Raw genomic sequence first — 26662 nt, forward strand, 5'->3', positions numbered from 1 at the left:
TATAAAATAAGAAGAAAGGCACAATTTTGTGGGGTGGGAGGAATTTTAAAAAGTTCAAGGACTTTTCTGGCCCTGTTTTTCTCATGATGTCTTAAATCTATTAATCTTGATATGGCACCATGGTTCTTTTCTAGAATTTATCAGTTACATAAAAGGATTTATTACTATAAATAACTGTCAGAAAATAGTATTCTAAATATGTAGACATGTCTTTGTTATATTTGTTATTTGACTAAATTATTTGTGATGCCTAAGTGCCACATTAAAGTCACTTATTGATTAAACTAAAAGAAATCTGCTAAAAGCGAAGGAATTGTAATCTTTATTGTAGTCATACTTATATAAAAGTGTCTGGGAAATAAAGTCTACAGTATATCTTGTTTGGTTTTGTTTTATTTCAGTGATAGGAAATGATGAATTTTATGTGATACTGAAAGGTCTAGCTTGACCACGAACATAGATATATAAAAATCTGATTGAAGAAAATGAGTCTACAACCTCTTTCATACCTCAGAGTTTCCACAGCTTTGTTTTCAGTGAAGACTTCAGAAACTATACTGGCTGAGACGCACATACCTTCAATGGACCCAATGGCAAGAAATGAATATTTGCTTTCTCAATAAGCAACAATGTATCATTATTGTAACATTTTATCTCTTCCAGATATTTAAATCTAAATATAACCCTCAGTGTGTCCTGAAATATTCAAGATAATAAAGCTTTTAAAAATAAGAATTAGGGCTTCCCTGGTGGCGCAGTGGTTGAGAGTCCGCCTGCCGGTGCAGGGGACGCGGGTTCGTGCCCCGGTCCGGGAGGATCCCACATGCCACGGAGCGGCTGGGCCCGTGAGCCATGGCCGCTGAGCCTGAGCGTCCGGAGCCTGTGCTCCGCAACGGGAGAGGCCACAGCAGTGAGAGGCCCACGTACTGCAAAAAAAAAAAAAAAAAAAAAAAAAAATAAGAATTATACTGTTAACACAACTTGAAATGTGTTTAAAACAATTTAATGAGGGATACCTTCCAAAACATATTGCCCACTGGCTGGTGTTTTGTGGTATGTTTGACTACTGAGACAAGGCCAATGTAGTTGGATGAGTGAACGTAGAAGGAGGGTTATTTTGAGATAAGGGAGAGGGAACATGTGATTTGAGAAAGGGAACACAAAGGACAGATCATGAAGGGCCTTTTAAATCAAGTTAAGAATGTATGCTTGTGCTGTTTATCTCAAGGACAATGCTAAGGTAATCAAGGTGCTGATTCTGTTACAATCAGAAAGTCTCGCTTGAAGAAAATCCTTTGCCTATATGTGTTTCAAGACTATCAGCTGGTAAAAAAAAATAAAGTTTAATATCTTTCTGGATGTCTAGATACCCCACATGAGGGTCAGGTCTGGTTCAACTAGAATTGTGGCTAAAAAAGCCAATTTTGGATTTAGGGTGGTCAAGATGTTCAGAGGAGAAAAGAGCCAAAGAAACCAATTAAAACCAAATTATTTAGCACCATGGATTGAAGTCAGGAAAACTTAGAATATTCTCAGATTCAAGAAGAATGACTATGGATAAAGCCAATAAAAACAAACAAGGATAAAAAATGAGTCAAGAACATAAAAGTATATTGTTGATTACACATGAATGGGTAATGTTTCTAATCTATCTTGATAGGGATAGAAAAGAACGCACTCACCACTCAGTGGCCACATACCATGTACCCAATACATTTTCAATCTTCTTTAGAAAAAAAATACCACCTCTGGCAGAGCAGCTATAATTAGGGCTATTTCTCTGTTGACTTTATAGTAATCCACTCCAATCTTTTAGGGTCTAGTTGTTTGCTTTTAAGGACAAAACTCATGAATTAAATGAGAATAAAATGGGACTACCACCTCTGAATCTGAATTAGGTTTATGAGGGCAGCACTAATCTCTGTCATTCTACCTGTGATGTAGTATTATTTTTGTTCCAGCTTTACTGATGTATAATTTACAAATAAAATTTGCATATATTTAAGTTATACATCTTGATATTTTGATATATGTATACATTGTGAAATGATCACCACAATCTAATTAACATATCCTTCATATCACATAGTTAGATTTTTGTATGTTTGTGGTGAGAACACTTAAAATGTATTCTCCTAGCAAAGTTCAAGTATACAACACAGTGTTGTTGACTATAGTCACCATGCTACACATTAGATCTCTAAGACTTACTCGTCTTGCATACTGGAAACTTTGTACCCTTTGACCGATATCTCTCCATTTTCCCCACACCTGACCCCTTGTCACCAACATTCTACCCTATTCTTCAATGAGTTTGACTATTTTAGATTACACATATAAGTGAGATCATACATTATTTGTCTTTGTATGTTAGGCTTATTTCACTTAGCATAATGTCCTCCAGGTTCATTTGTGTTGTCACAAATGGTAGGATTTCCTTCTCTTTCAGACTGAATAATATCCCATTGTTTGTATGTATATCATATCTTCTATCTCCATTTATCCATGGATAAACACTTAGGTTGTTTCCATATCTTGGTTATTGTGAATAATGATGCAATAAACATGGAAATGTAGATATCTCTTCAATATCCTGTTTTCATTTCTTTAGATGACTACACAGAAGTGGTATTGCTGAATCATATGGTAGTTAGTTCTGTTTTTAATTTTTTTGGGGAGGGTAGCTCCATACTGTTTTCATAATGGCTGTACCAATTTACATGTCCACCAACAGTGTACAAGGATCACCTTTCCACCACATCTTCTCCAACATTTATCTTTTCTTTTCGATAATAACCATTATAAGAGGTGTAAGGTGATATCTCATTGTGGCTTTGATTTTCATTTCCTTGATGATTAGTGATGTTGAGCACCTTTTCATGCACCTGTTGGTCAGTTTTATGTCTTCCTTTGAGAAATGTCTATTTAGGTCCTTTTCCCATTTTTAAAATTGGGTTATTTGTGCAATTTCTGCATGTGGTTATCTGGATTTCCAAGCACTATTTATTGAAGAGATTATTCTTCCCTATTGAGTTTTCTTGGCACCTTTGTCAAATATATGTTGACTGTATGTGATGACGTTTATTTCTGAGCTCTCTTTTCTGTTCCATTAGTATGTCTATTTTTATGCTAACACCATACTGTTTTGATTACTATATCTTTGTAGTATAGTTTGAAATCAAGACCTGTGATACCTCTACCTTTGTTCTTTATTCTCAGGTTTGCTTTGGCTATTCAGGATCTTTTGTGGTTCCATACAAATTTTAGGATTGCTTTATTTCTGTGAAAAATGCCATTGGAGTTTTGATAGGGATTACATTGGGTTTGGATTATATGGCTTTGGATAGTACAGACATATTAATAATATTAATTGCTCCAATCCATGAACATGGGATATCTTTCTATTCATTTGTATCTTCTTCAATTTCTTTCATAAAAATCTTGCAGTTTTCATGATACAGATATTTCAATTACTTGGTTGAAATATTTAATTATTTCTATTTTATATTTTTGATGCTATTGTGAATGGGATAGTTTATTTCTTTTGCAGAAGTTTTGTTGGTACACAGAAATGCCACTGATTTCTGTATGTTGATTTTATATCCTGAAACTTTATTTAATTCATTGATTATTCCCAATAGCTTTTTGGATTTTCTGCATATAAGATCACATCACTTGGAAATAATAAAAATTTTACTGTGTCCTTTCTGATTTGTCTTGACTATATCTAGCTAGGACTTCCAGTACTATGTTGAAAAATAATGGTGAGAGTTGCACCCTTGTCTTTTTGCTGATCTTAGAAAAAAGCTTTTGATCTTTCACTGTTGAGTAGGATGATAGTTATGTCTTTGTGGTATATGGCCTTTCTTATGTTGAGGCATGTTCCTTCTATACCCAATTTGTTGAAGGTTTTATCAAAAAAGGCTGTTATATTTTATCAGATGTTATTTTTTTTTGTATATATTGAGATGATTATGTGATTTTTATTCTTTCATTCTGTGAATGTGGTGTATCACATTTATTGATTGTATATGTTGAACCATCCTTGCATCCCAGGGATAAATCCCACATGGTCATGGTATATAATTCTTTTAATATGTTGTTGAATTTGAGTTGGTAGCATGTACATTTTAACTATATTAGTTTTTCCTATCTATGAACACAGAAGGTCTCCATTTATCTGTGTTTAATTTATTCATTACTGTTTTATAGTTTTCAGAATATATGTCTTTCACCTATTTGGTTAAGTTTATTCCTAAGTATTTTATTATTTTTGTTGTACTTGTAAATGGGATTCTTTTCTCAATTTCTTTTTTGTGTAGTTTGTTCTTGTGTATAGAAAAACCACTGAGTTTGCATGTTGATTTTATATTCTGCAACTTTACTGGATTTATTTGTTATTTCTAACAGTTTCTTTGTGGAGTTTTTGGGGTTTTTTACACATAAGATCATGTCATGTGCAAACAGGTAATTTTACTTCTTCCTTCTGATTTGGATATCTTTTCTTTCTTTCTTTCCTTCTTCTGCTTCTTTTCCTCCTTCTTTTTGTACACTTGCTCTGTCTAGAATTTCAGTACTATTTTGAAGAGAAGTGGAAAGAGTGGGCATCCCTGCCTTGTGCTGGATCTTAGAGGAAAAGCTTTTAGGTATTACCACATCAATTATGACATTTATTGTGGGCTTTTAAAAATTGTATTCCAACACTCTATTTTTATTTGTGGATACTTATTAAACTGTTACTTTTGTGAGGGATGAGGGCTGGGTCAGAACTTCTAATCTTCCATCTTGCTGATGTCTGTGATATTGTTTTGGTTTACTATCTTGGCTAAGGTGGAGGAGGGTAGGGAGAGAGCAATTTCAGAGGTCTCCACTTGATCTTCCTTTCTGATTGTTTTTACCACAAAGGCCTAGAAACCAGTGTGGGGCCTCCATCAAGTATCCATTCAAATTACATGTTTAAAATCCATGGAAATTGCCATGAGGTGAGTCTATGAACCCAGTGGAGCTACTGTGAACCAGATATGGGACAAACTCAATTTTTTTTAATGCATTCATATATTTTCTCACTGCAAAGTGGCAATTATACTTTATGTCCTAGGTTTTAAAGTCTCTATCCCAAATTTCAGGGTTCAGTAGAATATTTGCTGTGGTTGTAAGTGCAAAGTTGTTTGGAGCTATGGTATCCTTATAATTACTGAGTCCAATCCTCAACTTTTCTGACTTCCAACTATAGGAAATTTTCTTTATATGCTGCCATGGAGTTTTTGAATTACATCACTTTAAACTGATGACTGATTTTCCTTAAACTTTCATTGTTTCTCCCCCTTGTATTGATATTGTTATTGTATAACAAGATTGTATATTGTTATTCTTTTTTATACTTCTTAATACTCATTCTCCAACACTTACCTCAAAGGTCTGAGATACTGTAGCTTTCTGAGCATTGTCTTCTGACAATATCCCATGCCTGTTCAACACCATTAAAAGTTTTATCACTGCCACAGCATGCCAGGAACTATCAGTGCTGCAGTAATGTATTTTTATTGCAAGCTGGATGATAACAAGTTCACAGCTCTAAGTCATTCTCTTCCCTAGTTCTGATAGAATATTTTGAAAAAATAATAGAAATAAAAGCAGACAATCTTGTTAACTGTCAGCAACTCTAGGGCTTTTGTTCTTAAGTCTACTGAAGGACAAGTATGTGATTATTGCCTACAATTTATTTTAGATTGCTAAAAACATAAATTATCCTTGTTGAATCTGTCCCCTATAGGAAATGTGTTATATTTTAAGACATGCTGCTCTTTGTCTAATTTTATTACCTGACTTTTCTGTGTATTTATTTAAAAAATAAAACATTAAATATTATTAACGCTTAGGAGAGTTTTTGTGGTTTTTCACAAAGGATTATGTTTTATTTTTCCACCATCTATTTGGCTTCTTTGCCATTATTTGCTTTTTTATTGTGTTGTATCAGAGAATCAAACTACACAGAAGAAAAAAAAAGTAATACCATCTTCATTCTTCAATTTAACCCTCTAATAAATTTTGTAAATATGTGGGTATTATCTGAACATAATGAAAATAAAGTGAAAAACATACAGTCTAAGGATCAAATACATTTTTCATGAGATGCAAATATCTGCTATATTTACTCCCTGCTACAGATGCAAACTGGACTAAAAAACTTGGTGCAGTACAAATAGCAAGAAGTTTTGTTTTTGCTTTTCTTGATATTGATTTATATATTAAAGCAAAATGTTTTTATTACAGTGTTTTATATAAGGAAAAGAGAGAAAAATTATTCATTCCTTTACAAGATCATCAACAATGATTCTAACGAGTCTTAAAATCTTTAATTCATTTTTTAATTAGCTTCACAATTTTTCAAAGAACCAATCATAAAGAAAATCAAATTTCTTTAGAGTCAGCTCAGTATGGTATGGTATATGATAACACACACAAACACATATACACACACACTGTATTTTGTACTTTATACTGTATTTTGTACTTTATATACTCCTATATTTGATGTATTATATATTTTACTATGCTGCTATCTTTTATTAAAATGTATTTTTCACATGATAACATTTAGCAACATTATACAAGCAATTTTAAGTGGAAGTTCTTCGATAATTATTAAGATAACTTTATAGCTTATTAGTAGAAGTTTTCTTTGAAAATAAACATTTGAAGCCATGTGGAAAGAAAATTATTTGATAAATTTATATTGAACAATTTGGACTCAGTAGGGTGAATTTATAAAATCTTTATCATTTTTTTTTTAATACCAAAGCTTTTAAACAAGCTATGTAGTATTATTCTTCCATGTTCCCTGGATGAAATCTCAGTCAGATCCTACTTATTAACAAGTAGCTTAATCTTTTTAGGTATTAAAAATTTCAGTCAAAAAAAAATTCCAGTCCTGTCTTCATATCAAAATTTCAAATTCTCATGCTTGACAGCACAGCTTGTGCCTTATTGTGTCATAATTCTGCAGTGGGAAAAGGAGTTCACATCAGTTTATTACCCTTTTCTTACTCTGCATCCTCTTCTGTTCACTAGCTGTTCTTTCTTGCTCTTCTCAGAGGATCAGGAAGGAAGGGAGGGTGGATATTAGAGGTAAAATTTTATTCTTACCTTCTGTGATTTGACTCTAAATGCAGTCATTAATATTGTCCTTCCTTCCATAACTTCCTTGAATGGTATTGTCTCCTGTAGTGTGTTATTTAATACACCTTTTGTCCCTGGTTTCATGCAGTGGATACCATGGAAGTCTTTCTTTTGGATCAGCTCACCCCTTCTGGCAGATCTCCAGGTTTACCCCCTTTCCAGACAGTTCCACACTAGTTAACTTTTGTCAGTCCACCTGCCTGATGGGAGAGGGAGAGCCAAACACTCTATCAATTTTCTGTCTCCTTGTTACGAACTCAGGTTTGGCTGCTCATCAATCAAAAAACCAATACTCAAGAGACAGGTTTTGGTAGAAATTAAAGGTTGCTTTATTCAGAGTTCCAGCAACCTGGGGCAAGGTAGTTCCGTGTCCCAGACCAACTCCGAAGAGTCTGCTTAGCCATGATTGTTTTTAAAGTATCTCAGTGACTCATCAAGGCAGGAGGTTGTGTTCTGCATCATTTTCCATTTATGCAGACTGGCTGACTCCTCATGATCTTTCTTCAGATCTTATCTTGCCCTCGTTGTCTGACTGCAGGATTGTGAAGTGGGCTTCTGGGAGTAGAGAGCTAGTCATTCTTTAACTATTTAATTCTACATCCTTACTTCTTTCAATCTAGGAAAAGAATCTACAGGTTAGCAAGGCATCCTGTGCATTCAGTGGAGCATTGGTCAGGAGTTAGGTTAAATTACCTAGTGATCTCATTCCTATAATTAAGTTCTTTTAAAGTCAGAGGGGAAAAATGTAGGCAGACAGGAAATGGGGAAAAGAGATTCTTTCAATCCTCACTTTGAGCTTTGGGGAAAGGGGAAGAAGAGGAAGGAAAATGACTGCAGGACGCTGGCAACCCTCACTAAACAGATCTCTCTCAATCTTTTCCATCAATTGCCTGACCTCAGCTTATAGTCTCTTGAGATGGAAAATGAGCTAAAGTTTGCAAAACCAATTTTATAATCTCTAAATCTCTATGCAAGCAAGCCCTGGAAATTTTAATTTCCAAAACTCTGAAGCAACAGGAAAAGTCACTTTTACAGTAGGAAAACTACACAGAGCACTCTGTTACATAAATATCTATATATCAATCTCTCTAATCTTTATATATATATATATATATATATATATATACATATATGTATATATATTCTATTTTATATCATTTAAATTTATATAAGTGTAAGTTTAACATCTTGGAGTAATTGGAAAAATTGCACTTAATATTCTATGTGTTATGGGTATAACACATCCCATGTAATGTATGTATCCTATGATATAGCTTATATATGTAATACATCTATATGTATGTAATAGGATGTTGTTTGTATACATATAGAATACACATAACACATAGAATGTAATAGATTATATATATTATTTGTTTCCATGCTAAATCTTACATATAATTTTATTTATTTATTTTTGAAACCCCCTAATTTGGGAAAAATTGTGATATTGAAATATACCTCTTTAAATTTGGGTTTTGCCACACAAACAATAAGTTTCAACAAGCTACCTTTAGAAATAATTGTTTTCTTTTTAGTGTGTGTGTGTGTGTGTGTGTGATGCTACAGAATCAGTTAAATTGACTAGTTTTATAAAGTACTTACTATGTAAGAATTTTTGTGTGTGTGTGTTAAGTGCTGTGGTGGGTATACAATATAATCTTGAAATGACTAGAGATATCAATTTTGAAATTGTCTACATAGAAATGTGATATTAAATCCATAAAACTATAAATAAAGTCTGAGAAAAACAGTATTAAAAAGAAAGCTGAACTCAAGGAGCAAATCTTGAGTAAATTCCACATTTGGGAAAAAGGAAAGTAGTCACCCAAGAGCAAAGGAGAGGAACTACAATAGCAACCGCAAGAAGAAAATTTCCCCAAAGGTGAGGTGATTAAATAGTTACTGATATTTTGGGGCCCTTCCTTTTACAATGAGAGTTTTGCATGAAACCCTTTTTTTGCCTGGTTGTATCTTGTGAACCATTGTGAGTATGTGTTATATGACTTGATAACATCCTAGACTGGAGAAAATATGTTTCCTTTGAGCAATATAATATAAAGTTAAAACCTTTAACCTGAGAATTTTTTGTATTTTACTTTATCAAGTAAGCTCGTTAACTCTAAAAATAAAACACGATTGACTTAACTAATTGCTCGTTATCCTTTAGCAGATTGGATCCTTTGTTGCCTTGATGTTTCTTACAAAATTAGTATTTCACAATAATAAAAATAATGAAACATAAAATATGTATTCTTTCCCATCCTCCTGCTCTTGTAAATATTGAGACAATTATATGCTATTTATGTCTCTTACAGATTTGGCCTTTTGTTTTTGAATTTTGGTAAGCACATCTCCAAACAGGCATAAAAAATCAACACACACACACACACACACACACACACACACACACACACTATATAATTTGACAACATTTCGATGGAGGCAGGACGTCACTGAAATAAAACGTAAAAAATGCTCCTTGTCCTTAATAAGGGACCAGAACTAACTCTTGTTACAAAAATGGGGAAGACAGTCCAGAATTAGATGATTAGGTGGGAGCTGGTCCTGACAAGGTGAACTATAACATTTGGAGAAGAGTAAGTTCATTGTGGGTTAGAATGGCCATGGAGTTAAGAGAAGGCACTGTCCCCTTATTTTATAGAATTCTATAGACTATAGCATACACTGAAGAAGTGGTGAGCTATGTTTGTGCCCTGTCTACACTGTGTGATCATGATAGCCCCATTTTTTTTTTTTTTTTGCGGTACGCGGGCCTCTCACTGTTGTGGCCTCTCCCGTTGCAGAGCACAGACTCCGGACGCGCAGGCTCAGTGGCCATGGCCCACGGGCCCAACCGCTCCGCGGCTTGCAGGATTTTCCCAGACTGGGGCACGAACCCGTGTCCCCTGCATCGGCAGGCGGACTCAACCACTGCACCACCAGGGAAGCCCATGATAGCCCCATTTTTCTTTTCTTTTCTTTTGTTTTTTTGCGGTACGCTGGCCTCTCACTGTTGTGGCCTCTCCCGTTGCGGAGCACAGGCTCCAGACGCGCAGGCTCAGTGGCCATGGTTCACGGGCCCAGCCGCTCCGCGACATGTGGGATCCTCCCGGACCAGGGCACGAGCCCGTGTCCCCTGCATTGGCAGGCGGACTCCCAACCACTGTGCCACCGGGGAAGCCCAATAGCCCCATTTTTAAGAGCACAAGTGATGGAGTCAGAGCATACACTTTATAGCTATAGAAACATGAGCAACTTACTAAGACTCTAAGCTGCAGGTCCCTTATCTGTAAAAACTGAGCTAGTAGCAGTACCCACCTCATTCATCATTGTTTGTATTAAATGAGACAGATTATATAAAACAGAACAATGCGTAACATATTGTGAGAGCTCAATTTTTACCTACTGTTATAATTGTTGATGATGTTTTTGTTTTTCATTCTATCCCTTCTACCAATTTTTACTTTCAGGTTCTTATTATTTTTGGTCAGTACGTTATGATCACCTCCTATCCTTGTATATAATCTACAGACTTCCTCAGTTCATCCTCCACATTGTCACTACAGTGACTTTTGTAAAAGTCAAATGTGATTATGTAGCTCCCTTGCATAAAATGCTTTACTTATTTCTAGTTCCTTACAACATAAAATTTAAATTTCTCTGCATTGTTTTCAGGGCCCTCCATGAATGAGTTCATCTCTCCAGTGCATGCTTTTTGTTAGCCAGGCAAGACTACATATAGTTCACTGCAGGTTTATGTTGTCTCCATGTCTCTACACATCTTGTTTTCTGCGTCTGAAGGTGACAAGCTCCTTTGGGGATTCTTGGAAGTCTCTCATGCATTCTCAAGAAACTAATCAAGCTTCATTTCCTCTGACTAAAGTCTCTCAATCTCCCTTGTGCCCTCATATATTTAGTATATTCCCTTAGGTTGTGCTGTTAGTTTTTGTCATGTGACTTACTTTTTTGTTTGTTTGTTTTTAGTTTCTATTTTCATTTGACTATAAACTCATTGAAGTTTATTCTTCCTTATCACACCCCCTGTTCATAGATATGTGATTGGTATGATATATAGGTCATTTAAATAAAGGCATTTTAGATAGGATGACTAAAAGAATGGACAAGCGAAAGAATGGAAATATCCCAAGTAGGAAAAACAATGTGGACAGGAAGAGGTAGTATGGACAGTGAGGAAGTGCTCTGGTACCCAGGACAGAGAAGGCAGTTATTGGTCACTTAGGCAGGTTCAGGTAAGTGGTTTGATTTTAGGCTAGTTGGAAGATTTCATTTTTGATGAAAGCATAGTAAGGAACTATACCAATCACTTGAAGAGTGCACTAACTTCATGAATTTTAGGAAGATGAATCCGGCAGTTTGTGTTATACTCTTGTGTCTTTTGATTACTGTTGTTTTCAAGAGATTTGATGCATGCCTACAGAAAGCTAGTCTTTGTAACCTTTTGAGCACATTTAGTATTTTCATGTCAAAGCCAATGGACTTCTCCGCGTATGTAACTACTTTGCTGTATGTCAAAGGATGTACTTTTAAAATTAAACTTTTCCTCTTATTCCAAGGAATGTCTTAATAAATTTTTCACTAAAAATAAACAACCTAACTAATATACACTTGATGTTCACAAAACGTAAGATTTCTGGTGAAATAACCCCTTTGTAGTAGTTTTGCTACTATTCCACAACACATTTTTTAGTAAAAACAATTGATATTTCCAAGAAACAATCAAGTCATTTTTGGAGGTTCCATGAATTCTTTGCTTGAATATGAAAAGGACAATTCTATGTTTTAAATATCTACCAGACTTTTTTTCCCCAAAAGCAAGGGAGTACTATGATATGGTCTACATATGAAAAAGTCATTTTGGCTGTCATACATAGAATGGAGTGGATCTGGGTATGTGGTTCTGGAGGCAAAACAGAGAAATCAGTGAGGAAGTTCTGGTAATTAAGTACATTAATAACGTTATTTGCCTGGACAGTGTTGCTTTAGTAGATGCTATAGACATAGATGGCCTTGGGATACATTCTGGATGCAGAATTGACAGGACTTGCTTATGGATTAGAAATTAAGGGGGAATGAAAGAGAGGATTCAATGATCATTTCTAAAATTTTGGATAGACAGAATTGGTGGAGGATAACACAACTTACTGGGATTGGGAAGACAGGTAGAAGAGGATTTGGGAAAGAACTAATTTGGTCAGTTAGTTTTGAGATTTTGAGATGCCAATTATGTATACAAGTGAAGGGTTATGTTAACAACTTGTAATATGAGTCTAGATCTTAAGAGTATCATTTTGTTGCAGTAGTTACCTTTAGGTGCTCAGTAGTAGTCAATTGTATGAATATACTACAACTTATTCATCCATTATTCTGTTTCTAGACATCTCAGTTATTTCCAAAGCAATGAACATTCATGTGCTAGCATTTTTTTGTGATAAGTGTTATTTTTCTTGGATAAATACCTAGGAATGAGGTTATTGGTTCATAGAGAAGATACATTTAATTTTTTATGAAATTCCTAAATATTTGTCTAAAGAAGTTGTAACATAAAAAGTATAGTATAACAAATAATATTGTTATTGTTAAATATAAGGCCTAACATTTTGTTATTTATTCATAATGCTAAGTTCAATGAAGAGGGCAATAAGAATGGATAACATATAGAGACGTAACTTAGACCTTTGAGGATGATATGGGTTTTTATTTGAAATATTTTTAAATGACAAGACTCGTCTCTAGGATCACAAGCTCACCTAGAGCTCAGAGGAAACGTGGGTTTGGCATTTGTCACTTGAGTCCTAGAAACTGAGAAAAGCTACAGTGAGAGGCTGAATAAGGAGAGTCTGGAATTTCAAAAGGGAGTCTGGAATTTTATATAAAAAATTCCAGGACATCTCTACCCCCTCTACAATTACTGGAAAAGGGAACAAACCTGTATGTGAGAATGTTACTCATGGAAAATGCTGGTTTAATTAAGATAATTTGTATGTTAATAAAAGTGTGCAACATTAAAAAATAAATTAAAATATAGGTTTTAAAATGTTATTTTTAAATATAAGACCTAATATTTTGTTGTTTATATTGCTAAATATAACTTGAAAATATATAATATATGAATTGGCTTTATTACAGTGCTAGATGAGACTAAGAAGTATACTTAACAGTACAGTCATAAGCTTGATGATGATAATGATCAGAAAGATGATAATAATAGCAGCTGTTATTTAATGAGTATTTGCTATGTACTTGCACTAAGTTAAGACTAAGTTAAAACTTTTATAGAGTGTTTCAGATAATCTTCACAAAAACATTATGAGGTATATAATTTTGTCTCTGAGAAATGTAACACTTTAATTATTTGTCACATAGCTGGTAAACACTAAATTAGACCAAAGTAGAACCCAGCCTTGTTGATTTTAAAGCGCACACTTTTAATGACCAAGACTTCCTGTCTTTCTAAGCAAACATTGATTTCTTGAGTGAAATTTTAAAATAAAATAGCTAGAAATAGCATTTAGAGTAGACTTTAAAATCAGAGTTCCAGGTCACTGAGTGACAAATATGTACACATATGATGACAAACAGGAATTATGAAATACGAGCAAGTAGAAATGCTATTTCTTTGTCCTGTGCTGCAGTGGCTGAAAATGCTGCCATCAAGGACTTGGCTAAAGTTAGACTATTAACCTTTGGACATCTAAATAAATTCACTAGCCCCAGAAGCTTGCATCACTTAAGTGCTAAGAAACCAGAAAAAATATATATCTTTGCTGATATATGAATATTCACTTTTAGCAGACATTTTTATATGATACTAGATCTTTAATATGATGATTGTAAGTTAATGACAAGCCATTATGTTGATTCAAATGGCCATGCTTAGTTGTACTGGGCTAATTTACCACAATTTTATCTTTCATTTTGCCACCACTGGTGTGTATAGCAGCACAGACCTACATCATAAGATCTGTAGTGTAGCATAGATTTTTTGAGACCAGCTTTTTAAAAAAAGCTTTCCTTGTTTGATCACTTACTAATTGTCCTACATTGGACAAGTTACTTAAAACTGAGTTGCTTCATCTGTAAAGTGGGAATAATAATAATATCTACTTCAGGAAATTTTGTGAAGACTAAATGAGAAAATACCACCCTGCTTCTGGCATAGAATATGAGTTTAATAAATAATAGTGTATTATTATATTATTGCAATTGAATCAAATTAAGAAAACAATATAAAGAATATTGATGCATAATTCAGGATAATTAACTCTTTTCCAACTTTTACCATGGCTATTAGGCTGGAGTCAGTCAGTATGCTAAACATTCCTAAAACATTTCTACCAAATCAGATTCTACTAGGAAGATCATTTCTCAGATATGTTACATGCAGTCTGTCTTCCTCAGCAGTGAGTTTACTCAGTGTGTCAAGAATTAGGTATTTTCATTTTCATTCCCACTTGAGAATCTCTGCCTCTTGAGTAACATTTTCAGGAGCTATAAGCATAGGAGGAGAAGCATATATACAGTATGTAAAAAGTCTGTTTTTTCCTCTCCTCTCCTTTCTTGCCTCCAAATCATGTCACAGATCTTCCTTCCTATGCTCCCATATTTATTGAGTCAGGTACATAGCATGTACTATCTCACTTTACCAGTTAATTCATTAGAAATTATTTACTCTTAGTGTATTGGTTAGACTATATGAAAGCTTGTCAGTTTTCCAATGGGGGTATCTGGCTAACCCATGATCTTGAAATTCACCTTTGGATCTTGTTTTATATGGTTATTCTGTGTAACCATCATTGCTAATTAACATGTGTTTTCTGTCCACAATTTAGTTTTGCTATAGCTATCTAGATTTGTTACAATCTCCAAAATTTCATTTCACTACTTACCGTATAGAAGTATATATCTCTATGTTGTAGAAACTTGTATGCTTACCAGAATGTATAGGACACTCATATATATCCAGTTAAAGAGAGAAGGTAAAAAACAAGTGAATTACTAGTTGCAGTTTGAAATAATAAAAATAATTATAAAAGAGCATATAACTTGGTATGAGACAATCCTAGGCTTGAATCCTGGCTCTGATATTTACTAGTCATTTAACCTTGGATATGTTCCTTAATTTTTCTAAAGCTCTGTTTCTGTATCTATGAAATAGATTTAGTGATAGTAATAGTACTAATAATATCCTCCTCATAGCAAAGTTTTGAGGATAAATAAAATGATTTATGAAAGTGCTTAACACAAAACAAGGGCTCAAAACATTTCTTTTTTGATTATTATGCATCAGTAATAGATATGAATTGCCAAATAAGCTTTGTAAGCGAGCAATTAATATTTAAGCTTAAAGGAAAGAGTAGTCGTTTTCTGAAGGCAATAGGTAAAGAAGATAGATTGAAAATGTTAAATTTTAAATGGATAGAACAAATTAAGGAAGGCATTCTCTGTGGTAATAAAGGGCTGCTAAGAAAACGTAGTCAAAATTCACAAAATATTTTTGGTGTCAATGAATAAACTATGTGACTAAAATGATAAATTCATCTAAGGGCATATTTTGGAAATAGTGCTGAAAATAGGTAGGAGAGTAGAAGATTTTGAATTTGAGGTTTAAGGAGTTTGTATTTATTTGGACACTGCTTGAAATCATGTACATTGGCTTATATGCACAACAGCATTTAACACAACAATTTATATGTGGTATATTTTTGAAAAAATAACAATAGAAGTATCTAGCATGGTATCTAGTAGATGAAGAAAGAAGAATAATTAAATGATCACTACTGTGGTCCAGTAGTTATTATAACAGCTGAAATACACAGTGGTTAATTTCTTAGTTTGTGCCTGTATAAATCAAACACTTTAAATAATATGATACCATTACCAGTGCATAAAGGAAAAAAATGATATTTATTTGCAATCATTTTAGGAGCTATAATTATACCATTTATACTCTTGTTAAAATAGGAGAAGGCAATGGGTCTACCTCCCTTTGTCATGGAATAAATTGGGTAACCAGAGATAATAAACACATGTGCATAATTTATTTGCTTGCTGCATAAATTTAATTGTTGATATTTACATTAATTCCTAGGTTTTATGGGAATAGATCCCTTCTCAAAGATCTTTCTTGGCCTGTATCAGTCGCTAGCTAGTCAGTCAATAACAAACTATGTGAGTGAGGATGAGGTGGTAGGGATGGGGTGGAGGTAGGAATTGATAAAAAATTGATAAAAATTTGCTGCCAGTATGTATGCATCCTTAAGTTAGAGTGAAAATATTTTGAGCAAGTTAATCACTTGATCACTGAATCCCAATTTTTCAGTCTCCCAACTCCTAAGTACTTCTAATCTGTGTTATCAACATAGATTGTATCTTTCTTGTATCTGAGGGTAATTGAACCATGAGCATCTTACTCATACTGCCCAATACATTTCAGGTTTTATCAGGTATTTGGATAAATTTGGGGAGACTTCAGAAGCATTGATAAATGGTTGTTCCCACTGGAGAAATAATACATCTTTTAAGTATAATAGTTGAATAGCAATTTCATCTCTAGATCAAAACTTAACCAATAATTTCAAATGGGAACTTATTCTAATTAATTTTAAACTATGATCAAGAAGATATTGGGATATCCTGAAGAGTAAAGACAATGTCATGTTTGATAAACATAAGGAATTTATCTTTAGGATATCTAATTCCTAGGCCTTCAGATTTCTGAGAAGGAAAGTTACCTGATTTTCTGGGTATGCTGTTTTCTAAGCTAGTTGTCCTCTTTATTTTTCTGGCCTCTTCATATCAAAGCACACCTCAAGGATTCATTCCTTGTCCATACTTCTACTGATCCCCTCCACATCTTATTTCATTTATCTATAGACTGTCTTAGATGACTTTCTGCTGTTATCTTAGATGTTGGTCTCTCTGAATGCCTATCTCAACTCCCAATGTGAAGGTGACTTCTTGAGGTTGGGGAGCTTATTTTTCTCTGATGCCTAGTATTCCAGGAATTTTAAGGTGTTTGATAAGAATAAATATAATTTGTGTTTACTGCTGCTGTTTTTATGTACTGCATTTATTTTATCTAAATTGGTATGTTTAAAATATGTGCAATATTTTGTTCTTAAAAATAAAATGTATCAACTATAACCCAATATAAAAATTTAAAAAAACCTGTTTAATGAAATGAAAATATTAGAATATTTAAAAGTTAAAACCCAGAAAGTCACTCAAGAAATATTTTTGCTATGAATAATAGAATTGGAACTTAGCATCAAATTTTTTCTCCAGTCATTTAAAAATTCAATACAAATAGCTGTGATGGGTTTAAAACATGAAGATATTTCTTATCACTACTACATGTAGTGACCTTTTATTTTCACAGAGTTAAAATGTGTGATGTAACTAAAAATAAACCTTAGGTCATAGAAAATTTACTATTATTTGAAAATAAATTGATTGAAGAGTAAAATAAATAGAAAAAGAGTAAAAATTATGCTGTCTATAAGATATTCTTATGGCTCTTTTAGTATAAAAGCAGTAAAGAAGAAATGTTTTGGTACAAATTGACTGTTTATCAATGCTCTTTTAATAGTATCTAAAAATAAAAGGACTTCATGTATAAGCATTACAGATATATTTTATTTCCAAAACAGACACTTAAGAGAATTAAAGCTTTCAATCAATTTGTTTTACATTCTCCTAATCAGTTTTTTAAAAGGACTGTTTCTTATTTGACTACTTTATTTATTTGAAAACACCAAAATATATTCAGGTATGCTATTGTCTTTCTCACCTTTTCAAATACTGGGTTTAAAAAGCTTAAATGATAAAGAATTTCAAGTTGATATATGATTTAAAATAGGTGTTAATCTTATAACACTTATTTGGAGGTAGAGAAATAAGTGTAGTTTCTGATTTATGGGTGTTTGCCCATTTTCTGTGAAATGCCTGTTTCACATTGTGCTTGTTTTACTAGCAGGTTTTCTTTGTGCTTTTGCTTATTAACTTATGAGATCTTTGAGTATAGTATTGTAGACATTAAACTTTTTTCTATTACATGCGTTGCAAATATGATCTTTCAATATATTACGTTGTTTATGCTTTAATTTATAGCTCTTTTATCATTATAGATATATAATTTTTTTTGTAGTCAAATGTCTTTTGTTTCTACCTTAAAGACCCCTAAGTTTCTCTGAAACCATTACTTTATAAAAATGTTTTAAAAATCCATACCTTTATTAATTTATTTTTACATTAGAAGATTTTAAACATCTGAAATATATTTTTCATGTAGTTTGCAAAATAGCTTTATGGTTTTTCAGTTGGGAGTCCTACTGACCCAACACTACTACTAAATTTTGAAATAATTGTAATTTCTGCTTTGGCTTCCATAATTGAATTGGAAATATTTTAAAAATCATTTTAAAATGTCAGTTGCATCATTATATTCCTTGCTATTATTACGCCTTTTTGTCTGCTTGATTTGCCAAATTCTTGAATATTTTTATTAGAATTATCCAAATTACATTGTGAGTTAATGAAACTGTGCTCATAGTTTTAAGGGATTTTGTCTTACATTATACACTCTTAAATAACACATTAAAATTTTTTTCTTTTCTCCCAAGTACTTTTGGAAGAATTACTATTTATATTTATTTTGATAATATTTACTTTCCGATTATTAATATTATTTATGATTATAAGGGTGCTATTAAATATTGAATGCTTACCATTGTGCCAAGTGTTTATTTAAAAATCTTGACAGGGTTTAAGTAATTAAATATTTTGATCATATTAATAGAAAATACAACTGTTAAGTAGGTATTACTATTTTTATCCTATTTTATAGTAGAATAAGCCAAGGTAATTAAAAAAATCAGAATGTTCATTTTTTAAAAGTCCAGCAGATTCCTATAGGTTTGCTTTAATTTAGTGCCTATTTCATCTCTAGAAAGTTTCCTAGAACTACTACCTTAAGATTGCAATTTATTCTTTTTTTTTTTTTTTGTAATTACAGTGGGATTTTTCACTATTTTGATTCTTAAAGTTTTCTAACAGACACAAAATGGTGAAATAATGATGACAAACACACTGGCAAGCCTGATGTGTAATTTTTCCATTACTTCTGGAAGGAGCTTATTTACACTTTTCCATTTTCCAAGTTATAATTTCTCTGATTTCTTTTTGTCATTGATCATACTGGGAACGGGAAGCTTTTGGGTTTACCTATTAACAAACTAAATGATGCCAATAACTCTCAGAGTTTTTGACACTAACATAAAGTTTGAATATGGTCTGTAACATTTGAATGTATAAATTATTTTTCTTACAGTTGAAATCTATTTCAAAAAACTTGGTTAGAGAATTTGGTCTTAATCTCTGTATCATTCAAGAGAGCTTTGAATGTGTGTAATCTAAACCCTTATCAATAACGGCTTAAGAAATAAGTGTATTTATTATGTCACATGAAGGAAGTCTGGAAATAGATGGCTCATGGATTCATTAATTGAGGGCCTCAACAATGTTACCTGACTCAGGGCCTTCCCCATATTTCCATCCTGCTATTCTTAGAATGCTGCCTATCTTCCTCAGATTTTCACCTCAGTTGTTGTCACTATTCCAGACTTGGGATGGGGTATCATGTGTCCTTTTATCAGTGAAAAAGACATTTCCACAAAATCCACAGAAGGCACAATCTTCCACTTCTCTCTCATTGGCCAAACTGGGTCATAGGCCCGTGGTCTGAGTGTTTGTATGCCCTCAAAATGTATATGTTGAAATATCAAGACTAACTCCCAAAGTGATGGTATTAGGAAGTAGGGTCTTTAGGTTATAAGGGCAAAGCCCTTTGAATGATATTGGCGCTATTATAAAAGAGGCTCCAGAGAGATCTCTCACTCTTCTTCCACCATGCGAGGATACATGGAGAAGTCTGCAATACAGAAGAGGGTTTTCACTCCCACCCTGATCTTGAACTTCCAGCTTCCAGAACTGGGGCAATACCTATCTGTTCTTTATAAGCCACACGGTCTATGGTACTTTGTTACAACAGTCTGAATGGACTAAGACAGTCCTCCTTTCAACTCAAAATTGATAGAGGTGAATGTGATCACCATTATTAGTTTTGAACAATCAGCATTCAGCACCAAGGGCTTAATCCTTGATCTCGGGGTACTTTGCAGCTTCTTGCCTTAAAATCAGGCTCTGTTAGCAAGTAAGGCAGAAGTGAGGAAGTGCTGTTGAGTAGATGAATATGTTTCTGACACAGAATTCTCAGGAGTTAGTTTGACATTATGTAAGATAATTTCATAATTCTGCAGATAGGCAAAGCTCTCCATAAAAACAAGACCCTCTAGACCATTAATGTAATTTCAGTTTTTTAGCTTTGTGGTATTTTCTTCCTAATATTTTGAGTGTTGAACATGGCTGATCCTTTTGTAATATGAGATTCTTTCTTAGACATTGAATTGACCACTTCTGTTTAGGCAACTTTTAGGTGCCTATATCCTTAATAAATAGTTCCTTCATTACATTATTTTCATATTACCCAAGTGGCATATGGTATCTCTCCCCTGACTGATAAAGAGCTAAATATTGAATTAATTGTTTTAGAGAGATTAATATTATGGCAAGGAATCAGAAATAGATTGGCAAACTAGAACTGTGGAGAGAATTAATGAACAAATTCAGGTAATAAATATACATACTACTATAAAAGGAGTAATGATAGAAAGTTATGGACAATAAAGATGAAAACAAAATATTAAATATGAATTGAATAGTCATGAGGATTGCAAACATATGGGAATTAGAAGGGAGTAAGAATTTAGCTCAACAGGGATGTTAACAAATGAAGGGTTTTGTTTGAATCATCGGTAAAAATATTTTATCATACACAAAACAGAAAAGAATAAGAATCTCTAAATTAGAGTAGGCATTTAGATTATGAGTTTAGATTATGAGTTTTACATGTATTATATTTATGGAGAAATGTCCAATAGGCACTTTGAGATGTGATTAGCATTATAGATATAGGTCAGAAATGGAGAGCACTGTAGAAATATTCCATATAGTGATGATACCATGCCATTAGTGTTGAATTCTCAGATAGTAGAGTCACCTATGTGTAGAGTGGAGACCTGAAAACTAATCCTTAGAAAAAGCTCCTACCCACCCAGTGTGAGCAGAAGGAGACAAAGAAACAGAGAAAAAGATTCCAGAGAGATAGTTGGAAAATGACCCAGAGACTGAAATTTAACAAAAAGCCTATTTCAGCGCTATCTAGCTTATCCATATTGTCTAATCAAATTACTTTCTGTTATAATCGATAGTAACTTACACTATAATAAAATTATTACATGATTTTTTTTTTCTTAGAGGAAATAAAAATAAACTACTTTTTTCTTTCTGGTCACATTTCAGTGACCAATTAAAAAAAAAATCTCTGCTGCATTGACTAAGACAAGATGTTTACTACCTGATCTTATATATGTTCAGTATGGCCTAGGCAGCTTCAGTCTGAGCAGGTGTTGGATTATAGATCATAATGATGCAATCGTATTCTGCAGAGGACAAGTCTCTCTACATAGGTTAGTACTGATTTTACTTTTCTTCATTCAATCAAGGATTGATAGTCACAAACATATTTTTAAATCTATAGAAGAGAAAAAATATGTTAAAATGGAAAGAATTAGTGTAAACTACAGGGCTCTGGGGAGAAGTCTCTTGAAACCCTTGGAGCTGTAGTTAGATTATGTCATCTACTTCACAGAGTAGTAATAAGTAAGCAGAGGCAGTTCTGCATGTGAGGAGTGTGGAAGCCACTCTTTGCTAGCAAGTAAAAAGGTGAACAAACTATAATATCTATTCTTGTATCCATGACAGAAGAAAGGGCAAAGGACAAACAATAGCCTGCAAGATTGGAGACGAGCAAATACAGGGAGTCAGGGTTTACCAGAACAGAGGCTCAGGAGTGGGAGCCTCCTTGGTAACCAGTGCCAGGGTACAAAAAGCTGAAATCTGACAAATTATTGGAAGCCCAGTGCAGACAACTCTTCAGGGGGAACTAGTCTTGTGGGGACCTCCATAGCATCGTGAGATTTACCTACAGGATCTTACTCAGGTTTCCATAGGAAATATCAGAGAAAACTCTCCTTGGGCTTCTGGTCAGGGGAGAAACCATTTTGAAATACATCACAGCATTCTGATCTTAACAACGCCTGACCTCAGGGGAAACTAGTTAACCAGATCCTAACCTGCTGGAGTATTATCAGAATATAACTAAACTGGGGAAAGGGAAATACCCAATCTAGCACCCTCTAGCCATCCTGTGGGAAGAAAAGCACAGAGAAACACTTGTGAAATTCACAACCCAGAGGCACAGGTTCACTAAAAGAATGACAGTTAATTATAGACTATAGATTGTAGAATGCTTCATCTCTCCCAAACCTCACCACTACATTACTAAGGATCTATTTACAGCAGTTCCTTTTACTCAATTCATCATGTCTAACCACTGAGAAAAAAAAAAAAAATTACAAGGCATACCTAAAGGTAAAAATACAATTTAAAGAGACAAAGCAAGCATCAGAACCAGACATGGGAGGGATGTTGAAATTATCAGACCAGAAATTTAAAACAACTATGATTAATATTTTAAGGGTTCTAATGGATAGACAGCTGGTAAGAATGCATGGACAATGTAAACAGAGAGGTTGAAATCATAAGAAAGAAATGTTAAAAGTCAAAAACACTGCAACAGAAATCAACAATTCTGGACTTCCCTGGTGGCTCAGTGGTTAAGAATCCACCTGCCAATGCAGGGGACATGGGTTCCAGCCCTGGTCTGGGAAGAACCCACATGCCACAGAGCAACTAAGCCCATGTGCCACAACTAATGAGCCTGTGCTCTAGAGCCTGTAAGCCACAATTACTGCTCCCATGTGTTACAACTACTGAAGTGCCTGATATGTAACAAAGAGAAGCCATGGCAACAAGAAGTCTGCTCACCACAAGGAAGTGCCCCCGCTCACCACAACTAGAGAAAGCCAGTGCACAGCAATGAAGACCCAATGCAGCCAAAAATAAATAAATAAATTTATTTAAAAAAAAAAGAAATCAACAATGCCTTTGATGGGCTTAGCAGACTGGACATGGCTGAGGACAGAATCTCTGAGCTTGATGATGTCTCATTAGAAATCTACAAAACTGAAAAGCAAAGAGAACAAAGACTTAAAAAGAAAAACAGAAGGGAATATTCAAGGACTGTGGGACAACTACAAAATATATAATATATGCACAATGGAAATAACAGAAGGAGAAAAAAGAGAGAAAGGAACAGAAGGAATATTTGAAGTAATAATGACTGAGAATCTCTCCAAATTAAGGTCAGACATTAAATCACAGATCCAGAAGCTCAGAAAATACCAAGCAATATAAATGCTCTCCCACAAAAACAAAACAAAACAAAAAACCGTACACATTGACATTTTAGTTTCAGATTACAGAAAATCAAAGACAAAGAAAAATAATTCTGAAAGAAGCCAGGGTCGGGGGGAGCCTTATGTATATAGAGGAATAAATGATTTAATCTGACTTTTCAGAAGCCATGAAAGCAAGAAAGGAGTGGAGTGAAATGTTGAAAGTGTTGAGAGAAAAAAACCCACCAACCTAGGTTTCTGTACCCTGGAAAATTATCCTTCAAAAATGAAGGAGAAATAAAGACTTTCTAAGACAAATTAAAAATGGAGGGAATTTGTTGCTGGTATACCTACTTTGTAATAAATCTTAAAAGAAATTCTTTAGAGAGAAAGGAAATAATATAGGTCAGAAACTTGGATCTACATAGAGGAAAGGAATAGCAGCAGAGAAGTAATAAGTAAAGGTAAAATGAAAACTTTTTTCTTCTTCTTTTTAAGTGACCTAACAAATAACTGTTTGAAGTAATAATAGCGAGATTGTATTTGACTATGTATGTTTATGAGTATATATCTACTTAGCTATGTCTAGGCACAAGCGAAGAGGATGACAACAATAATAAAATGGATGAGAGGAAGGAATTAGGGTCATTTTGGTGTCATAAGTTGCTCACACTATCCAAATCCAAAATAAGATAAAAAGAGTTACATACCACAATCAAGTAATATTTGTCCTAGGTGTGGAAGGCTGGTTCAACATTCAAAATCTGTTAATGTAATCCATCACATCAACAAACTAAAAAAGAAAAATTACATGATCATATCAATAGATGCAGAAAATAAATTTGACAAAACCCAACACCTCTGTATGATAAAAACTCTCAGTAAACTAGGAATAGAGGGGAACATTCTCAATTTGATAAAAACTACCTACAAAACTTAAAGCTGACATCATACTTAGTGATGAGACACTCAAAGCTTTCCCACTAAGATCAGATATAAGGCATAAATATCCTCTTTCACGACTTTTAAACCATGTATTGATAGTCCTTGTTAATTCAATAAGGCAAGAACAAAAGGATAAAAGGTATATAGATTGAGATGGAGAAATAAAAAAAGTGTTTATTACAAATGATATGATTATCTATGTACAAAATCTGAAATAATTGATGAGAATACCTCCAAGAACTAATAATACAGCAAGGTTATAGAATACAAGGTTAATTTAAAAAGTCAATTGCTTTCCTATATACCAAAAGTGAACAACTGGAAATTGAAATTAAAAACACAAAACCATTTATGTTAGCATCTTCAAAAATGAAATATTTAGGTATAAATCTAACAAAATATATATGAGATCTGTATAAGCAAAACAATAAAACTCTAATGAGTAAAATCAAAGAAGAACTAAATAAATGGAGAGATAATCCATGTTTAGGGTAGGAAGTCTCAATATTGTCAAGATGTCAGTTCTTCTCACTTGAGCTGTAAACTCAATGCAATCCCAATCAAATTGCCAGGAAGTTATTGTATAGATATAAACAAAATGATTCTAAAGTTTATATAGAGAGGCAAAAGACCCAGAATAGCCAACACAATATTGAAGGAGAAGAACAAAGTTGGAGAATTGATGCTACCCAACTTCAAGATTTACTATAAAGCTACAGTAATAAAGACAGTGTGGTATTAGTGAAAAGACAAATAGATCTTTTAGACAAATAGTGGAAGAAAATAGGCCAAAAATAGAGCCCCATAAATATAGTCATCTGGTCTTTGACAATGGCGCAAAGTCAGTACAAAGGAGCAAAGATAGTTTCTTCAACAAATGGTGCTGGAACCACTGGATGACCACTGTCAAAAATATGAATGTAGACATAGACATTACATTCTTCAAAAAATTAACTCGAAATAGATCACAAACCTAATTGTAAAATACAAACGATAAAACTCCTAGATGATGATAGGAGAAAACCCAGATGACTTTGGGTATGATGATGCCTTTTTAGATAAAGCACTAAAGACATAATCCATGAAAGAAATAATTGATAGGCTGTTCTTTATTAAAATGAAAAATATCTTCTCTGCAAAAGATAATATCAAAAGAATGAGAAGACAAGCCACTGATAGAAAATATATGGAAGAGATGCATCTGATAAATGTCTATTTCAAAATATACAAAGAACTCTTAAAACTCAATAAGGAAACAACCTGATTAAAAAATAGGACAAAGTCCTTCACAGACACCTCACTAAAGAAGACATACAGATGGCAAATAAGCATATGAATAGATACTCCACATCATATGTCATCAAGGAAACACAAATTAAAACAATAATGAGATAGCACTACACGTCTATTCAAATAGCCAGAATCTGGAATGCTGACACCACCAAATTTTGGCGAGGATGTGGAGTAACAGGAACTCTCATTCATTGCTGGTGGGAATGCAAAATGGTACAGCCAATTTGGAAGACTGGCAGTTTCTAACACAACTAAATATAGCCTTACCATATGATCCAGCAATTGTGCTCCTTGGTATTTACCCAAAGGAACTGGAAACTTGTGTCTACACAAAACCCTACACAAATGTTTATAGTAGCTTTATTCATAATTGCCAAAACTTGGGAGGAATAAGATGTTCTTTAGTAGGTAAATGGTTAAACAAACTGTGGTTTATCCAGACAATGGAATATTATTCAGTGACAAAAAGAAATGAGCTATTAAGCCATGATCACACATGGAAGGAGCTTAAATTCATATTACTAAGTGAAAGAAGTCAATGTGAGATTGCTACATACAGTATAATTCCAGTGATATAACATTCTGTAAAAGATAAAATGATGGAGACCTTAAAACAATTAGTGGTTGCCAGCGGTATTGGTGAGAGGGGAAAAGATGAATAGGAAGAGCAAAGAGAATTTTTAAGTCAGTAAAAATACTCTATGATATAATAATAATATATAACGATGTCCTTATACATTTGACCAAACCCTTAGAATGTACAACACCAAGAGTGAACCATAATGTAAATTTTGGACTTTGTGTGA

At 33.6% G+C, this 26662-nt stretch overlaps 1 protein-coding gene across 1 annotated transcript in view; it reads left to right on the top strand.

Annotated features, from left to right (window-relative positions):
- The window catches only part of CNBD1 (cyclic nucleotide binding domain containing 1), a 395795-nt gene that overhangs the window by 283621 nt on the left and 85512 nt on the right, over positions 1 to 26662 (top strand). Inside the window, 2 exon segments of the mRNA XM_065895139.1 lie at positions 402 to 552; positions 554 to 593. Coding sequence (XP_065751211.1) covers positions 402 to 552; positions 554 to 593 — 191 coding nt within the window.

Source organism: Phocoena phocoena, chromosome 17 (assembly GCF_963924675.1).
Source record: "Phocoena phocoena chromosome 17, mPhoPho1.1, whole genome shotgun sequence".
Classification (NCBI taxonomy): Eukaryota; Metazoa; Chordata; class Mammalia; order Artiodactyla; family Phocoenidae; genus Phocoena; species Phocoena phocoena.